The following is an 18,773-nucleotide window of genomic DNA, read 5'->3' as shown; positions in this document are numbered from 1 at the left end:
CAATGGATGAAAGAAGTTGGTAATGTTGGGCCGTTGGCTTTAGCGGAGCAGTCTCACTTATGACTAGCATTAGGATAGGTATGAAGACACATTCATTGAGCTCCCTATTTACTAAAAGGGGCAATTGTCAATAAGCCACCATTGCTGCACACAGGTTTTAAGATACTAGCTAACAAATCCCAATGAGAGCGGTTAGCAGACATGAACACAAACCAGGAACCTTATTCTCAAAACGGTGCATTATTTAATCGCATTGCTGCTCAATCAACCTCGGACATGAACCTCTACTCAATGACAACTTAGCTTTTCATAATTTTACTAAAAACCTAAATGATAACATTCGTTTCAGCTCACCTAGTTAAATAAGTGGTAGCTGAAATAATCTCTACCCCCCCCAGGTCACTGTCTGAGGCTATGTCGGTGGAGAAGATCGCCGCCATCAAAGCCAAGATCATGGCAAAGAAGCGTTCCACCATTAAGACAGACCTGGATGAGGACATCACCCTGAAGCAGAGGAGCTTTGTGGACGCTGAGGTGGACGTGACCAGGGACATTGTCAGCAGGGAGCGGGTGTGGAGGACCAGGACCACCATCCTACAGAGCACTGGAAAGGTCAGAGGTTAACCCCTAGACTAGACTGGCAATGACTGGGGGGGGGGTCATTCTGTCATTTAGGGATGCTGTCATTTCATGACGTTATGAGGAGGAAGCCGGCCACATGGGAAGTCACACACTCCATGTAGGCGTTACTCTCGGGTAACCATTGCACAAAATTGGCCTTGAAGGGTGGGGGGTGATGATCCTTATCCGTAGCTGATCAAAAACCTTTGGTTTAAAACTTGTTCTTTTATGCCTGCAGGTGGCAGCATCACCACAGGGGAAATGTGTTTTGATTTGGTGGTGAGATCTATTAAGTGATGTCTGAGATTATGCATTTAGCAGAAAACCTCCATGTATCAGAATCTAGGTATATAAAAAAATGTGTAACATTTCTGTGGACTAATCTCCCCAATTATTAATACCTCTTGATTTATATACATTTGGTTTAGGACATTTTTGGGTAGAGGGAGCTCAATGGATTTGTTTATGGTGCTTGCTTTGCACATGTCACTGCACAATGTGCACAGAACAGGGTCCGTTGTAGCTTTGATCTACACATCAAAGCTTTTTCTTTGGAGTGATGTCTCGCCTACTTTTTACACTGTGCTTATAAGTCTTTTGCTCATGCAGAACTTCTCCAAAAACATCTTTGCCATCCTGCAATCGGTGAAGGCCAGGGAGGAGGGGCGCGCCCCTGAGCAGAGGCCAGCACAGAACACCACTCTGGTGGTAAGGAACATGTTTAATTGAATGCACGCTGTAGACGTACCACCATAGATTTGATTTTGGATACGCACGTTTGCAACCGAAGAATCCAGCCAATGCATTATTGAGAATTAAATCCATGGCCAGTAAATGCTCTTGCTGCAGAATTCCATAACATCTATGAGTACCTCACCTCCCTGTTGTCATTTCTAAACGAAATGGAGCGTGAAATGAACTTGGTGCTTCTTCCATAAAAATGTGTATGTAACCTGTCGAAGCAGGGTTGAGCGGACTATTACCACTTCATTATAATAGTCTCAATATGCGGATCATTAATTGAAAATGACCTGTGTTTTTAAGTGTAACCTCTTGCCTCCCCTCAAGGACCAGTCCATAAGGAACAAGCAACCTGTCCCAGCTGCCTATAACCGATACGATCAGGAGAGATTCAAAGGAAAAGAGGGTGAGTGGGACCAGGACACATATTGTCATTGTGATGTTGTTTCTTTGTAAATGTGGCCATGAATAATAGTATTTTGTGTGTGTGTGTAAAGGAGGCTGGTGGGAGGAGCTAAAGGAGGACAGGCTCATTGTAATGGAATGGAATGAATGGAATGGAGTTAAATCAAATCAAATCAAATTTTATTTGTCACATACACATGGTTAGCAGATGTTAATGCGAGTGTAGCGAAATGCTTGTGCTTCTAGTTCCGACAATGCAGTGATAACCAACAAGTAATCTAACTAACAATTTCAAAACTACTGTCTTATACACTGTAAGGGGATAAGGAATATGTACATAAGGATATATGAATGAGTGATGGTACAGAGCAGCATACAGTAGATGGTATCGAGTACAGTATATACATATGAGATGAGTGTGTAGACAAAGTAAACAAAGTGGCATAGTTAAAGTGGCTAGTGATACATGTATTACATAAGGATGCAGTCGATGATGTAGAGTACAGTATATACATATGCATATGAGATGAATAATGTAGGGTAAGTAACATTATTTAAGGTAGCATTGTTTAAAGTTGCTAGTGATATATTTACATCATTTCCCATCAATTCCCATTATTAAAGTGGCTGGAGTTGGGTCAGTGTCAATGACAGTGTGTTGGCAGCAGCCACTCAATGTTAGTGGTGGCTGTTTAACAGTTTGATGGCCTTGAGATAGAAGCTGTTTTTCAATCTCTCGGTCCCAGCTTTGATGCACCTGTACTGACCTCGCCTTCTGGATGATAGCGGGGTGAACAGGCAGTGGTTCGGGTGGTTGATGTCCTTGATGATCTTTATGGCCTTCCTGTAACATCGGGTGGTGTAGGTGTCCTGGAGGGCAGGTAGTTTGCCCCCGGTGATGCGTTGTGCAGTCCTCACTACCCTCTGGAGAGCCTTACGGTTGAGGGTGGAGCAGTTGCCGTACCAGGCGGTGATACAGCCCGCCAGGATGCTCTCGATTGTGAATCTGTAGAAGTTTGTGAGTGCTTTTGGTGACAAGCCGAATTTCTTCAACCTCCTGAGGTTGAAGAGGCGCTACTGCGCCTTCTTCACGACGCTGTCAGTGTGAGTGGACCAATTCAGTTTGTCTGTGATGTGTATGCCGAGGAACTTAAAACTTGCTACCCTCTCCACTACTGTTCCATCGATGTGGATAGGGGGGTGTTCCCTCTGCTGTTTCCTGAAGTCCACAATCATCTCCTTAGTTTTGTTGACGTTGAGTGTGAGGTTATTTTCCTGACACCACACTCCGAGGGCCCTCACCACCTCCCTGTAGGCAGTCTCGTCGTTGTTGGTAATCAAGCCTACCACTTGTGTCGTCCGCAAACTTGATGATTGAGTTGGAGGCGTGCGTGGCCACCCAGTCGTGGGTGAACAGGGAGTACAGGAGAGGGCTCAGAACGCACCCTTGTGGGGCCCCCGTGTTGAGGATCAGCGGGGAGGAGATGTTGTTGCCTACCCTCACCACTTGGGGGCGGCCCGTCAGGAAGTCCAGTACCCAGTTGCACAGGGCGGGGTCGAGACCCAGGGTCTCGAGCTTGATGACGAGCTTGGAGGGTACTATGGTGTTGAATGCCGAGCTGTAGTCGATGAACAGCATTCTCACATAGGTATTCCTCTTGTCCAGGTGGGTTAGGGCAGTGTGCAGTGTGGTTGAGATTGCATCGTCTGTGGACCTATTTGGGCGGTAAGCAAATTGGAGTGGGTCTAGGGTGTCAGGTAAGGTGGAGGTGATATGGTCCTTGACTAGTCTCTCAAAGCACTTCATGATGACGGAAGTGGGTGCTACGGGGCGGTAGTCGTTTAGCTCAGTTACCTTAGCTTTCTTGGGAACGCTGTTGCTATGCGTTTGATATGTTTGGCACTAAGGGTGTGAATATTTCAATTAAGTTGGGATCCTTAAAGTTAAGAAAATCCCTAACCAAAAAAACTTGTATTACATGCTGACAACACCGCTTGTCACGTGCGCTCGCATTGCAAAATAAATGTTAACATGTTATTCAATTATTGCACCCACACTGCTCGTGCGTGCCAACGAGCGTCTGCGTTGCCAAGCGCTAAAATAGAAGCCAGTTCTATTTGTGAATCTGTAAGTCAAATCAAATCCAAGTTTATTTGTCATGTGCGCCGAATACAACAGGTGTGTAGACCTTACAGTGAAATGCTTACTTACAGGCTCAAACCAATGTTGTGAGAAAAAAAAGGGATGTGTAGAAATAAAACAACAGTAAAAAGGCATTTGACAAGAGTAGCAAGGCTATATACAGACACCTGTTAGTCAGGCCTATTGAGGTAGTATGTACATGTAGGTATCGTTAAAGTGACTACGCATATATGATGAATAGAGAGTAGAAGAAGCGTAAAAGAGGGGGGGAGGCACACAATGCAAATAGTCCGGGTAGCCATTACCTGTTCAGGAGTCTAATGGCAGGGGTAAAACTGTTGAAGCCTTTTTGTCCTAGACTTGGCACTCCGGTATCGCTTGCCATGCGGTAGTAGTGAGAACAGTCTGACTGGGGTGGCTGGGGTCTTTGACAATTTTTAGGGCCTTCCTCTGACACCGCCTGGTGTCGATGTCCTGGATGGCAGGCAGCTTTGCCCCAGTGATGTACTGGGCCGTACGCACTACCCTCTGAAGTGCCAGGCAGTGATGCAACCGGTCAGGACGCTCTCGATGTTGCGGCTGTAGAACCTTTTGAGGATCTCAGGACCCATGCCAAATCTTTTTAGTTTCCTGAGGGGGAATAGGCTTTGTCGTTCCCTCTTTACGACTGTCTTGGTGTGTTTGGACCAATCTAGTTTGTTGTTGTGGTCCTGCCTCTCCCATCTCCTCATTGGTTTATAGAAGCTGATCGATGAACTGAGTTTGGTCGGTCATCATGGTAACTATGAAAGCTAGATGCCAATCACCATATATAACGTCCAAAGAAGAAAAAGCCTGGAAGGAGGAGAGATGACTAGAAACCATTCGGTTGACCGTTTTTGTGTAGATTAATTGTCGGAGTAGAGGACCTTGTGCATTTCAGGTAAAATAACTCAAGTTTATATCCTAGGACAAATTAGCTAGCAACACCAAGCTAGCTAAATGGGACAAATTAGCTAGCAACTGCACGCTAGCTAGCTAAATTGCCATAAATGTTTAATGCTTTTCGACCTGTCCCCAAATTAATATATTTGGTTGAGTTTGTTTTGATATTTCAACCTGCGTTTCGTGATCGTGTTTGGGGACAATCTATTTGCGCACATACTCTGTCGCTTTGGGTACGGTGTTACCAAAATGTATGAACACGCTTCTGCCTGCCCCTCCCCTCTCTCCTTTGCGCTGTCTGCCTGCTCTGTCTCTTTGCTAATGATGCAAGTGTGCATTTGATCAGTTGCGTGTAGGATACCCTAGCCTATTCATGGCACGATGTCTCTGGGCTACAGGGTTGTCTTCAGGCCAGTCTTGCAAGCACGGGGTACCCAACTATTTGTTTTTGTCTCATATGAAATTACAGTAGGCTGCTGGTAGCCTTTATTAATTTAACCTTTTCACACACAATGGAATGTGTCCCCTTGAGTGCGCCTCGGCTACGACAGGTTTGTCTGTACAGGTAGGCAAACATTTTAATGTGGACACGAAACCTCTGAATATATGAACCAGCATTTTACTTGTCTGTAAAGGAATGAGGCTTCTCAAAGTGTAGCGAGTGTAGCAAAATGCTTATACTTCTAGATCCAACAGTGCAGCAGTATCTAACCGATAATATCTAACAATTTCCACAACAACACGTAATACGATAATAGTAAAGGAATGGAATAAGAATATAAGTATAAAATATATGGATGAGCAGTGACAGAGCAGCTAAGATTCAATAGATGGTAAAGAATAGATAGTGAAGGATACAGTATATGCGTATGAGATATGGAAACATTAAAGTGACTAGTTTTCATTTATTAAAGTGGCCAATGATATCAACTCTGTAGGTAGGTAGCTGCTTCTCTGTGCTAGTGGTGGCTGTTTAACAATCAGATGTCCTTGACAGTGTGAAAAACAGCTTCTGTCTCAGCTTTGATTCACCTGTACTGACCTCGCCTTCTGGATGGAAGTGGGGTGAACAGGCAGTGTCTCGGTTGGTTATTGTCCTGGAGGGCAAGTAGTTTGCCCCCGGTGATGCGTTGTGTAGTCCGCACCACCCTCTGGAGAGCCCTGCAGTTGTGGGCAGTGCAGTTGCTGTACCAGGCGGTGATACAGCCCAACACGATGCTCTCAATTGTGCACCTGTAGAAGTTAGTGACTTTTTTCGGTGACAAGCCATTTTTTTCAGACTCCTGAGTTTGAAGAGGCGCTATTGTGCCTTTATCACACTGTGTGCATGACCATTTCAGTTTGTCGGTGATATGTACACAGAGGAACTTAACCTTCTACCTTCTCCACTGCTGTCTCATCGATGTGGATGAGGGGTGCTCACTTTGCTGTTTCCTGAAGTGTACGATCATCTCCTTTGTTTTGTTGACATTGAGTGTGAGGTTATTTTCCTGACACCACACTCCGAGGGCCCTTAGCTCCTCCCTGTAGGCAGTCTCGTCATTGTTGGTAATCATGCCTACCGCTGTGGTGTCGTCTGCAAACTTGATGATTGAGTTGGAACCATGCATGGCCACGCAGTCATGGGTGAACAGGGAGTACAGGAGGGGGCAAAAAAAATAAATACTTTCAAGTTTGTTAAATACCTTGACTTACCAAGACATTTAGCTCCCATACCATAAACAGAGCAGCACATCAATCAGTGACGACTATTGTTCTTAGCGGGAGAAAAAAATAATGTTATGCTGCAGCAGGATTCTGTCTTTTTTTTTTGGTCTGGAAAGTTACATTGTCGCAATCGACATGTTATTGCAGCTGTGTTCTATGTCTGCTAAGGGTCACACGGCTAGCTACTGCGACTTGGCTAGCTACTGCGACTTGGTAAGCTAGAATTGCTAGCTCTCCTCGCTCGTTGAGGGCAACCCACATTCCCTTGTTTTGTGTTGACACGACTGACGACTTATCTACACAGATGCTTTGTTCATCAAGAGACAAAGAAAGCGCACGCTTTTTCCGGTTGGCATTGTGCTAACCAACTAGGCTGCGAAGCATAGTTAACTTGGCTTGCACTTAACAAAGCCAGCTAACCATACTAGCCGTCCTACCAGCTCAGACAGTAGTATTGGTAGCGCCCTTCTCTCCTTTAGTTCAATTAAGGGTGGGCGATATGAACTTATATTCATATCACGATATTTTCCACTGTCCGGACATAACGATATAATATCACGATATACTGTACATTTTTTAAATTTGATTTTTTTTTTTTTTTTTGAGCCCTTCAAAATGAATAAATGACAAAATATTGCTTTTAGCCTTATAGAAACAGAAAGCGAGCATTGCAGTTAACTTCTTGGTGACTGGGGGCAGTATTTTCACGTCCGGATTAAATTGCATGCCCAAATTCAACTGCCTGCTACTCATCCCCAGAAGATAAGATATGCATATTATTAGTAGATTTGGATAGAAAACACTGAAATTTCGAAAACTGTTTGAATCATGTCTCTCAGTATAATGGAACTTATTTAGCAGGACAAACCATTCATATTATTTCTTTGTTTTGAGGTCACTCTCTTTTCAATGGGTTTTCATTGGAAATCTGGATTCCCAAGGGACCTTCTTGCAGTTCCTATCGCTTCCACTGGATGTCAACAGTCTTTAGAAAGTGGTTGAGGTTATTCCTTTGTGTAATGAAGTACGGCCATCTTGAACGAGGGTCACTTGAAGTGTACTGTTAGATAGAGGAGACGCGTGACCAGAAAGCTAGCTACTGTTTGTTTTCCTCCTGTATTGAACACAGATCATCCCGTCTTCAATTTTATCAATTATTTACGTTAAATACCTGAAGTTGTATTACAAAAGTAGCTTGAAATGTTTTGGCAAAGTTTACAACTAACGTTTGAGATTTTGTAGTCACGTTGAGCAAGTTGGAACCGGTGTTTTTCTGGATCAAACGTGCCAAATAAATGGACATTTTGGATATATATCGACGGAATTAATCGAACAAAAGGACCATTTGTGATGTTTATGGGACATATTGGAGTGCAAACGAGAAGCTCGTCAACTGAATTATATTTTTCTTTCTGCGTTTTGTGTCGCGCCTGCATGGTTGAAATATGGTTTCTCTCTTTGTTTACGGAGCTGCTATCCTCAGATAATAGCATTGTTTGCTTTAGCAGAAAAGCCTTTTTGAAATCTGACATGTTGGCTGGATTCACAACAAGTGTAGCTTTAATTTGCTATCTTGCATGTGTGATTTAATGAAAGTTTGATTTTTATACACCGCTCAAAAAAATAAAGGGAACACTTAAACAACACAATGTAACTCCAAGTCAATCACACTTCTGTGAAATCAAACTGTCCACTTAGGAAGCAACACTGATTGACAATAAATGTCACATGCTGTTGTGCAAATGGAATAGACAACAGGTGGAAATTATAGGCAATTAGCAAGACGCTCCCAATAAAGGAGTGGTTGTGCAGGTGGTGACCACAGACCACTTCTCAGTTCCTATGCTTCCTGGCTCATGTTTTGGTCACTTTTGAATGCTGGCGGTGCTTTCACTCTAGTGGTAGCATGCGATGGAGTCTACAACCCACACAAGTGGCTCAGGTAGTGCAGCTCATCCAGGATGGCACATCAATGCGAGCTAAGGTTTGCTGTGTCTGTCAGCATAGTGTCCAGAGCATGGAGGCGCTACCAGGAGACAGACCGGCAGGGTATCCTAGTGGTTAGAGCATTGGACTAGTAACCGAAAGGTTGCAAGTTCAAATCTCTGAGCTGACAAGGTACAAAATCTGTCATTCTGCCCCTGAACAGGCAGTTAACCCACTGTTCCTAGGCCGTCATTGAAAATAATAATTTGTTCTTAACTGACTTGCCTAGTAAAATTTAAAAAAGTATATCAGGAGACGTGTAGGAGGGCAACAACCCAGCAGCAGGACCGCTACCTCCGCCTTTGTGCAAGGAGGAGCAGGAGGAGCACTGCCAGAGCCCTGCAAAATGACCTCCAGCAGGCCACAAATGTGCATGTGTCTGTTTCTGACCGTTTGAGCAGACTCCATGAGGGTGGTATGAGGGCCCGACGTCCACAGTTGGGGGTTGTGCTTACAGCCCAACACCGTGCAGGACGTTTGTCATTTGCCAGAGAACACCAAGATTGGCAAATTCGCCAGTGGCGCCCTGTGCTCTTCACAGATGAAAGCAGGCACATTTGACATTCTGGAGACACCGTGGAGAACGTTCCATATGCTGGTACGGTTGGCCCTGGGTTCCTCCTAATGCAAGACAATGCTAGACCTCATGTGGCGGGAGTGTGTCAGCTGTTCCTGTAAGAGGACTGCATTGATGCTATGGACTGGCCCGCCCGTTCCCCAGACCTGAATCCAATTGAGCACATCTGGGACATCATGTCTTGCTCCATCCACCAACGCCATGTTGCACCACAGACTGTCCAGGAGTTTGCGGATCCTTTAGTCCAGGTCTGGGAGGAGATCCCTCAGGAGACCATCGGCCACCTCATCAGGAGCATGCCCAGGCGTTGTAGGGAGGTCATACAGGCACGTGGAGGCCACACACTACTGATCCTCATTTTGACTTGTTTTAAGGACATTACATCATAGTTGGATCAGCCTGTAGTGTGGTTTTCCATTTTAATTTTGAGTGTGACTCCAAATCCAGACCTCCATGGGTTGATAAATTTGATTTCCATTGATCATTTTTGTGATTTTATTGTCAGCACATTCAACTATCTAAAGAAAAAAGTATTTAATAAAAATATTTCATTCATTCAGATCTAGGATGTGTTATTTTAGTGTTCCCTTTATTTTTTTGAGCAGTGTAGTAATTTATTTGAATCTGGCGCTCTGCAGTTTCCCTCGCTTTTGGCCAGGTGGGACGCTAGCCACATCTCAGAGAGGTTATATATATTTCTGTGGTAAACCTGTGCAAACATTAAACAAACAAGGGTATGTAAGTAAAATATTTAAAGAATTACATTTTTTGGTGGGGGGGCTTTTTCCTGCCAAATATAAGTTGTCTTTTTTTTTAACAGAACACTTGTCGTTATGAATTCAAGTTGTAAACTTAAAAAAAAAAAACTTTTTCAAGCATTAACGAGACAGTCTGTATGTTTCTCGGATCAACATGTAACAATTCACTACCTCTTCACAAGTTCCGTACCAGGAACATCAGCCTATTGACAGTTTCTGGCTTCAGTTGCCCTTTGGCATGTAATCACATTGCCCCCAGTGAAACATACTCTCTGAAGGCAAACTTGTGGCAGGGATGCTGAAGTATTTCTTTGTCAGACAGCTCACTTGGGAAAGTTGGATGTGTGAACTTGCCACCACTAAAGGATCAGCCTCACTGTTTGCTGCCATCATCAGAGTGTAGCTGTCCAGCTCTTGCTCGATGACCTCTCTCTGTGATCTTAAGGCAGGTACACTTCTGGTTTTCTTAAAGAAGCTCCCAAAGCCCTTCTCGGACACTGATTGTGGCGAAGTGGCAGCTTCTTACTCTGGTCCTCTTGAACATTGGGTCCAGAAAGGTACCCATGGTGAGCAGCTCATCTGTTTCTGGGTCGGTGTATTTGTAATTGAGGACTTGAACTAATGGAGGACTGGCTTCAGACACACTCATGTATGTCTCTCCTGACAGAGAATCTGTGAAATCCTGGAGGGGTTTAAGTGCTGCTGTGATGGATTCAAAGACCTCCGTGTCTTTCCAGGAGAGTGCAAGGTGCAGTGTATATAAAAAAAACAAATAGTAGTTTGCTGCCTGGACTCTTTCCATCTGCAGTCGAGATCCCCCACCTTGTCGGGTTCCCTGATGAGCTTGGGGTGGGGCAGGCTCAGTTTATCCTGTGTACTTTTGGCCTTCTGCTTCTTCCAACTATAGGAAAATGGGTTGACCACTTTCTTGCACACCCCTGTGGTTAGTTTTGGACACTCCTCAATGAAAAGGTGAAAAATAATTACATATGAATCGGAATTATTCAATAGAAATAACATTCCATCTGATGGATTTACAGCATGGACACTGGACATGTTTACAAATGTCATCCATCTATAGATTTACTTACATCTGTTGTGATTAAGAGAGCTATGTTGCTTTATGAAACGCGATCATTTATTGAGTAGGCTATTTATTATTGAAAGAGGATAGATTCATATTTTGAAACCATAGGCTAATGTATCAATTAAAAATAAAATCAAAGTAATCCATGTAAATGTTTGGATATTGCGCACATTTACAAATATTATAGATTTGCATAGATGTATATATTCGGCTTAACGTATTGAAGAATCAGGCAGTGTAGTCAGCTATAACTTTAAACAGAGGAGATGAGGAATGCAATGGGTATTCTGCATTTTAAGTTGTTTTTGTAAGTTATCTTTCCACCTAGCTCTGTTTTGGAAGTTGAAACTTAACAGTAGCAATGTATAGTCTGTGTCCGAAACACCCTACCTCGTCTTGTCCATTGCTTTGACCATGTTCGATCCGCTGTCGGTAGTCATACATACTTAATGCGACTCTTTCACGCCCCCGGGATTTTAGATTTTTTTGTTGCAAAAACTTCAATATCACTTCTACATAATTATTCAGACCCTTTACTCAGTACTTTGATGCATAGTTGGCAGCGATTACAGCCTCAAGTGTTCTTGGGTATGATGCTACAAGCTTGGCACACCTGTATTTGGAGAGTTTCTCCCATTCTCTCTGCAGATCCTCTCAAGCTCTGTCCGGTTGGATGGGGAGCATACCTGCACAGCTATTTTCAGGTCTCTCCGGAGATGTTCGATCGGGTTCAAGTCCGGACTCTGGTTGGGCCACTCAACGACATTCAGAGACTTGTCCCGAAGCCACTCCTGTGTTGTCTTGGCTGTGTGCTTAGGGTTGTTGTCCTGTTGAAGTTGAACCTTAACCTGCTCAGGACCTCAGACTAAGGTGTTCATCCAGCATCTCTCTGTACTTTGCTCTGTTCATCTTTCTCTCGTTCCTGACTAGTCTCCCAGTGCCTGCTGCTAAAAAACATCCCCACAGCAGGATGCTGCCAATCCCATGCTTCATCGTAGGGTTGGTATTGGCTAGGTGATGAGCGGTGCCTGGTTTCCTCCAGTGCTGCGGAGATGGTTTTCCTCTTGGAAGGTTCTCCCATCTCCACAGAGAACCTCTAGAGCTCTGTCAGAGTGACCATTGGGTTCTTGGTCACCTCCCTGACCAAGGCCCTTTTCCCCCGATTGCTCAGTTTGGCCGGTCGGCCAGCTCTAGGAAGAGTCTTGGTGGTTCCAAACTTTTCCCTTTTTAGAATGATTGAGGCCACTGTGTTCTTGGGGACCTTCAATGCCGCAGACATTTTTTGGTACCCTTTCCCAGATCTGTGCCTCGACACAATCCTGTGCTCTGACATACATTGTCAACTGTGGGACCTTATATAGACAGGTGTGTGCCTTTCCAAATCATGTCCAATCAGTTGAATTTAAAGTATTTATAAATAAATACATTTTATAGATAAGTTTTTTTTCGTGTTCGCTTTGTCAATATTTTGTGTGTGTAGATTGTCGAGGGGGGGTAAAAATAATCTAATCAATTTTAGAATAAGGCTGTAAAAGTGAAGGGTTTTGAATACTTTCCGAATGCACTGTATACCCCAACTTTTGTATCACAGCTAAAAGTTGGATAAATAAATTTAAACTAAGCATATAGGAGTACCTTTTTCTTTGTTATCCGCTCAACACAGAATGGCCGCATGTGCACACTCCCTCAAGTCGTTTATTTTATTCAGCTATGTTCAATTGTAATCATTATAATAGAAAATAATGCTGCGGAATTCTAAGCAAATCTTGTCTGCTAAATGAACTAGTGTAGCCCACAGCCATATGGCATAGCCAGATCAAGGCCTAACATAAGGACATCTCAAAGTATTCTCTTCTGAAATAGACTACATTTTCTTAACATGTTTCTTTTAGACCTGTCTAAAATGAATAATTGATTTATTGTGGATGGTGTAGGCTATATTACATGGATTTATTAGACCTTTTAGAATGTAGATGTTCCAAAGGTTTGCATCAGTGGCTTGTAGGCTATGCGTGGAAGCCAGGAGATGCTAAATGTGTTAGTCAATAAAATAACGGCCGTTAATTAACAATCAACTGGCTGACACAATGTCATGACCGCCGCAGCCCTACCCTAAGCCACCTGAAAAGTAACGTGCATTACTGATTGATTGACTTGTGTCCTTTTAGAAACGGAGGGATTCAAGATTGACACCATGGGCACCTACCACGGCATGACTCTGAAATCTGTAACGGTAAGTCCATCTTCTTTTGGGGCGTCTACCAGAATGCTAACAAAATTGGCACAAGTAAATAGCAAAGTCACATAGACGCCATTAGCGAAATGGAAATGTAATTGCAACGAATGGCAAATCAAGCTCAAAGCTATACAAGCATTACTAGTAGCTACCGAATGTCGTTTTTGGTGAGAAATTGTGCAAATGAACAAAGTTGTTGTGCATGCTTTTCTGAGTGAAGAGCAGCAGGTGTACACGGAGCAGAGGGGATGTGGGAGAAACTCTAGTAGTAGGACTTCTCAAATACAGCAGAACGCCATTGTAAGATATCTGATGGCCAACATTTAGTAGTGAATTGCATACAAGTGTAACTTCATCACCTCAAGTGCGCTGCACAACAGACTCGCCGATAGATATAGAACGCTATGGATTCACCACCTCCCACTTTCTCCTGTTATGCTATTTACAAACTTGACTGGCTCAACTGTTCTGGGGAACTACAGTAAGCGTTGTCCTCTAATGCATATTTGAATATTTGTAGATACTTTATGGAAAACTATTATTAGTTTTGACAGTATTGAAAAAACAAACATTTTGTGGTCTTTTCCAAATACCCCGGTATAAAGTATACCACCCAAGCCTAACCTCCATTGACTATTAAGTAGCACTCTACCTGTTGACTTTTGGTCATATCCTTCTCAATTAAAGATGCAATATCTAACTAACTTTTTGGGTGACCTGACCAAATTCACATAGAAATTTGAGTTATAGATCTGTCATTCTCATTGAAAGTCCAGAAACAGTATATTTGTTCTAAGTGCGCCATTTCAATGCTTCCAGTTTTAAAGTCTTGGTTTTGTACACTAGTTTTAAACAGCTGAAACTGATATTTCAGTGGTCTAGATGGTACAATGATTCTCTGCACCAGGGGTATTCAACTCTTACTCTACGAGGTCTGGATGCTGCTTGGGTTCTGTTCTACCTGATTTTGAAAACAAGCAGTGGAACTGGCTTCGCGGTCCAGAGTTGAGTTTGAGGGCTCTGACAAAACATCTCAAAGATGATCAATGGAAACAGGATGCACCTGAGCTCAATTTCAAGTCTCATAGCAAAGGGTCTGAATACTTACGTGAATAAGGGATTTTTGTTTGCAAATAAATGTGCAAAACATTTAACCTGTTTTTGCTTTGTGACTGGGGTATTGTGTAGACTGCTGAGGATTATTTATTTTAAAATCCATTTTTATAAGGCTACAACGTAACAAAATGTGTAAAAAGTCAGTGGGTCTGGATACTTTCCGAAGGCACTATTTCCATATCTTCCATTGATTGGATCATCTCAACTTGCTTTGTCACGAAACGGAGGCTCTATGATTATAGTGCCGTGTTGATGATTTGTGATCAGCCATTAACAACAAGCTACATGCGCCAATCTGCGTAGGCTATTCTCGTTGAGCAGTGGCGCCATACTGTTAACTTTTATCCACAACTTTCAGTCCATCGTTGTTGTAATCTACTGTGAAGCCAAAATATTCCCAAACTAGGGATTTTAACGATCATGGAGGATTCTCCAATTCTGGTTTATCGACCACCCCCATCGTACAGAACTCCAGAGATTTTTTTGGGGACAATTCTTTTATTTTCGATGTATTCTTCCGCAGGCGGATCAGAGGTTGCTGTACTGACCGTTTCGGTGCTAATACGTGTACCGTTACACCTCTAGACCATTGTGACCATGTCTATGCAACTTTTAAAAAATTATGTTCTTGATTACCCTGTTCATGTAAAAATCACAATACCCTGGCTGTTTTAAAGCCAAACTATTTATTATGGTGAACCTGAATCGAAGTAAATTCTGAATGTTTGAAAACTCCAACCAGCAGTTGGATGTGGGTTGTCCTCTCTGTTAAAATGCCATTCTCTACAGTGCATTTGGTAACAATGACCCAGCAAATTACTTTGGTTGTCACTTATAAAGCCTATGATTTGACAGTGTTGAAAGCCACTTTTACAAGCATTTGAATGTTGAACGTGCTGTGCAGATGCACAAATAGCCTATTAGAACAGGGATAAGGCCCATCTCTCGTTGACATGAGCAACTGTCTTAAACTGTACCCTTATCAGATAGTTGTACGCAGTTACATGAGTAAACATTTGATAGGCTACTGATCTGAAGGAGAGGACTCGTCAATTCAGCCACAAAAGATAAGGTATTTTTGGAATATTTTTGAAAAACATTTAGTAAACCGGCAATTTGTAACGTTTTGGATCGGTTTTCAAATGCTCCCATGCACTAGTATCTTATGCATCGGTCCAAGGTTCAAATTGAATCATTAAATCCCTAATAGCTGGAGAGAATGCAATTTGCTTAATTTATACTGAACAAGAATATAAATGCAACAGTGTTGGTTTCATGAGCTGAAATAAAAAAAAATCCCCAAAATGTTCCATATATATGCACAAAGCTTTCTCTTGTATTCTGTGCGCATCTGTTTATCCCTATTAGTGAGCATTTCTCCTTTGGCAAGGTAATCATCCACCTGACAGGTGTGGCATATTAAGCTGGTGATTAAACAGCATGGTCACTGCACAGGTGCACCTTGTGCTTGCTTCAATAGAAGGCCTCTTGAAATTTGCAGTTTTGTCACACAATGCCACAATGTCTCAAGTTCAGGGTGCATGCAATTGGCATGCTGACTGCAGGAATGTCCACCAGAGTTGTTGCCAGAGAATTTAATATCTACCATAAGGCACCTTGTCTCAAGTTGTTTTAGAGAATTTGGCAGTATGTCCAACTGGCCTCACAACAGTAGACCGCGTGTAACCACGCCAGCCCAGGACCTCCACATCTGTCTTCTACACCTGCGGGATCGTCTGAGACCAGCCAACCAGAGAACTGATGAAACTGGGGTTGCACAACCAAAGAGTTTCTGCACAAACTGTCAGAAACCTTCTCAGGGAAGCTCATCTGCATGCTTGTCGTCCTCACCAGGGTCTTGACCTGACTGCAGTTCGGCATCATAACCGACTTAAGTAAGCAAATGCTCTGGGCAAATGTACTGGGCAAATGTACTGGGCAGACGGCGTGTATGGTGTCGTGTGGGCGAGTGGTTTGCTGATATCAGCGTTGTGAACAGAGTGCCCCATTGTATGGGCAGTCATAAACTAAAGATAACGAACACATTTCTATTTTATCAAGGACAATTTGAATACACAGAGATGCCGTGATGAGATCTTGAGGCCCATTGTCACGCCATCACCTCATGTTTCAGTATGATAACGCAAGGCTCTTTACACTAGCTGGAAATGTCAGTTCTTCCATGGCCTGCATACTCACCACACCTGTCACCCATTGAGCATATTTGGGATGCTTTGGATAGACTGGAACACGTTGCCATACACGTTCCCGCAAATATCCAGCAACTTCGCTCAGCCATTGAAGAGGAGTGAGACAACATTCCAACTCTATGCAAAGGAGATGTCATGATGCAATAGGCAAATGGTGGTCTCCCCAGATACTGACTGGTTCTCTGATCCATGCTCCTAGCTTTTCTTTTTTAAGGCATCTGTGACCAACAGATGCATATCTGTATTCCCAGTCATGTGAAATCCATTGATTAGGGCCTAAATTAAATTGTTTGACTGATTTTTCTTATGAACTGTAACTGTTATATATTTGTTATATTTTTGTTCAGTATATAAAACATTTGGGGTATTGAAAATCCTACTGAAAAAGCACATCTTCACATTGATCGTATTCTTATTGTCAACGTTATATTTTGTTTGAACTATTACATACCTCGGACAATAACAGATGCAAACCAGTTGGAAGTCCAGTTCCTACTCTACTGTTGTAATAGGGAGTTCATGTTCCTCTGATCGGTTTCTGTGACTAATTTATTACCCAAAGCTTGAGGTATATTGTTGTGCTCTGGCCAGCTCGTTGACATGTTCTGTTAGCTCGCTGCACCTCCAGGTCTTTGGGGCCTGTGATCTGTGTCCAGAGGCTGCCCAGTCTATAATGAGATTGGGCTCCAGGTACTGATTGTAGGGAACCACCGAGTACAGGGAATGAGTCATGACTCGGCGACGTCTCTGCAAATGGGCAAACCTGGGAAGGTCAAGCTGCCTTTTGTCTTCCTCATCCACACACACTGCAGTGGTCTCATTTTAGTGTATCTATCATTCTGAAATTAATGCTGATTCTACTTTGCCATTGCTGCCGTTTTAGTTCATCTCCAAGCTTAATTTTCATCAACGCTTCTGAAGACTGTTAATTCACAAAGCCCAATACAATTTCTCTGATTTACTATGAAGCATTCTTTGGTGTGGTCTTATGCGTAGGAAGAACTCATGATGAATATCTCCTTCTTGACGTAATTATGCTGCACTTTTTTTTCGATCAAGGCTGAACTTCATAGTCACTATTTTGAGTGCATTCTATTACATTGTGTTTTCAGTTATTTGTTATGGTATGCGCAATATAGTTGCCGCTTTATCAATTAATAGTTACATGATTTGTTGTGTGTTAGTGTTCTGTTTCTTCACTATTCTACAGTACCAGTCAAAAGTTTGGACACCTACTCATTCCAGGGTTTTTCTTTATTTGTACTATGTTCTACATCATCAAAACTGTGAAATAACAAATGGAATCATGCAGTAACCCAAAAATGTGTTACACAAATCAAAATATATTTTATATTCTTCAAAGTAGCCACCCTTTGCCTTTATGACCGCTTTGCACACTCTTCGCATTCTCTCAACCAGCTTCATGAGGTAGTCACCTGGAATGCATTTCAATTAAAAGTTCATTTGTGTTTTCTTTCCTTAATGCATTTTGAGCCAATCGGTTGTTGTAACAAGGTAGGGGTGGTATACAGAAGATCACCCTATTATGTAAAAGACCAAGAACAGCTCAAATAAGCAAAGATCTTGAAAGTCCATCTCAATCAAGTTTCTTCAAGTGCAGTCGCAAAAAACATCAAGCGCTATGATGAAACTCGTTCTCATGAGGACTGCCACAAGAAAGGAAGACCCAGAGTTACTTCTGCTGCAGAGGATAAGTTAATTAGTTACCAGCCTATGATTGTAGCCCAAATAAATGCTTCAGAGTTAAAGTAACAGACATAAACTGTTCAGAGGAGACTGTGAATCAGGCCTTCATGGTCAAATTACAGCAAAGAAACCACTACTAAAGGACACCAATAATAAGAGACTTGCATGGACCAAGACACACGAGCAATGGACATTAGACTGGTGGAAATCTGTCCATTGGTCTGATGAGCCCAAATTTGAGTTTTTTTTTTGTTGGTTTGTTCCAACTGCCATGTCGTTGTGAGACGCAGAGTAGGTGAACGTATTATCTCTGCGTGTGTGGTGGTGCTTTGCTGATGAGAGTTATTTAGAATTCAAGGCACTCTTAACCAGCATGGTACCACAGCATTATGCAGTGATACGCCATCCCATCTGGTTTGCGCTTAGTGGGACGATAATTTGTTTTTCAACAGGACAATGACCCAACACACCTCCAGGCTGTGTAAAGGATATTTTACCAAGGAGAGTGATGGAGTGCTGCATCCGATGACTTGGCCTCCACAATCACCCAACCTC

General features: G+C 42.8%; 1 protein-coding gene across 3 annotated transcripts in view; it reads left to right on the top strand.

Moving 5' to 3' along the window:
- The window catches only part of LOC124009167 (parafibromin-like), a 63,248-nt gene that overhangs the window by 3,972 nt on the left and 40,503 nt on the right, over positions 1–18,773 (top strand). For all 3 annotated transcript variants that reach the window (XM_046320713.1, XM_046320715.1, XM_046320714.1), the window contains 4 exons: positions 399–612; positions 1,231–1,329; positions 1,690–1,768; positions 13,118–13,182. In XM_046320713.1, the coding sequence (XP_046176669.1) occupies positions 399–612; positions 1,231–1,329; positions 1,690–1,768; positions 13,118–13,182 (457 nt within the window). The remainder of the gene's footprint in view (positions 1–398; positions 613–1,230; positions 1,330–1,689; positions 1,769–13,117; positions 13,183–18,773) is intronic.

Source organism: Oncorhynchus gorbuscha, linkage group LG22 (assembly GCF_021184085.1).
Source record: "Oncorhynchus gorbuscha isolate QuinsamMale2020 ecotype Even-year linkage group LG22, OgorEven_v1.0, whole genome shotgun sequence".
Classification (NCBI taxonomy): Eukaryota; Metazoa; Chordata; class Actinopteri; order Salmoniformes; family Salmonidae; genus Oncorhynchus; species Oncorhynchus gorbuscha.
This window is presented reverse-complemented; position numbering and strand designations above follow the sequence as displayed.